The sequence below is a fragment of the Thalia democratica genome, unplaced genomic scaffold, assembly GCF_965202585.1.
Source record: "Thalia democratica unplaced genomic scaffold, ktThaDemo2.hap1.1 HAP1_SCAFFOLD_1067, whole genome shotgun sequence".
Classification (NCBI taxonomy): domain Eukaryota; kingdom Metazoa; phylum Chordata; class Thaliacea; order Salpida; family Salpidae; genus Thalia; species Thalia democratica.
The window spans coordinates 22,409-23,542 of NW_028139991.1; the positions used below are offsets into that span (position 1 = coordinate 22,409).

A 1,134-nucleotide genomic window follows, 5' to 3' on the forward strand; every position below is an offset into this window, starting at 1 on the left:
TTTAATGTGTCTAGTTTTATTTTAGTCTCTGTTTTTAGACAAACTTTTTATTTCTGGCAAAATGTCTATGATGCATGAAAAAAACGAGTCAATTCCTTTTCAATTGCCAAATATTTTGTACGAAACAGATATGGCAACTAAGAAGGCTTCAGTATTTTGGTTTGTGGAGGAACAGACAAAAATGGAGATAAGGCATACAAAGTTTTAGAGTTGGAGATACCTAGTTTTAAAGTGAATAAATTTCTTCAATGGTAAAACCATGTTTGTTTTTGTGTTTATCTACTATTAAATCTGATATACTGGCTATTGGTAATACTGAAGAACTAAATGACTTTTTAGATGAGTCATATCTATTTCTTGAAGTTTATTCTGGAAAGACTAAAACTTGGAGTCATCAATATGTCAAAAATGAGGAAAAGTTTTATTGTATTAGTTCATTTATGTGTGAGTTGTATTTAATTGGTGGATGGAGAAGTAAATTGTGCTACAGTTACGACATAAGCAAAAATATATGGAAGAAAATGACTAATTTAAATCAAGCAATATATTGGGCTAAGTGTACAGTTTTTGAGGATAAAATAGTTGTTACTGGAGGCTCTATCTATCCTCAAGGAGAATTTAAATCAGTAGAAGCATATGATTATTATGAAGACAAATGGACTTGTTTACCTGATATGATTGAAGAAAGAAGTGATCATGCTGCAGTTAGTATGGGTAACAAAATGTTAGTTATTGGTGGAATGAAAACAACAAATTGTGAAATGTTTGATAGTTGTTCCAGAAATTTCACAAAAATTAAGTCCGAAATTAAAAATTCTTACTTAGAAATATAGCATTATGATGCATTTAGCATTGATAACAAAATTGTGGTGTTTCAAAATTTAACAAAATTTTTAAGCTAAGCAGTTGTGCACATATACGATGTTGATAAAGCGAAATGGCTAAATTTTCAGTGTGACTTTACTAAAGACATGCTTAGATCAGATTATGTTAAATACCACACTTAATTGTGAGAACCACTAGTAAAAAAACGTAAAGCTATTCATTTTGTTAGACTTTTATTTTAATTTTTAAATCACTTTGTTATTGCTATGTTTGTTATAGGGTTACTTTTGTTAACAACTAACTTTGAGT

The 1,134-nt window shown here is 29.1% G+C and overlaps 1 protein-coding gene across 1 annotated transcript; it reads left to right on the forward strand.

Annotated features, from left to right (window-relative positions):
• The first annotated feature begins 248 nt into the window (after positions 1–248).
• Positions 249–833, forward strand: LOC145847741 (kelch-like protein 38). The gene has a single exon (XM_082953699.1). The coding sequence runs from the start codon at positions 249–251 to the stop codon at positions 831–833; it is 585 nt and encodes a 194-aa protein (XP_082809825.1).
• The last annotated feature ends 301 nt before the right edge of the window (positions 834–1,134 follow it).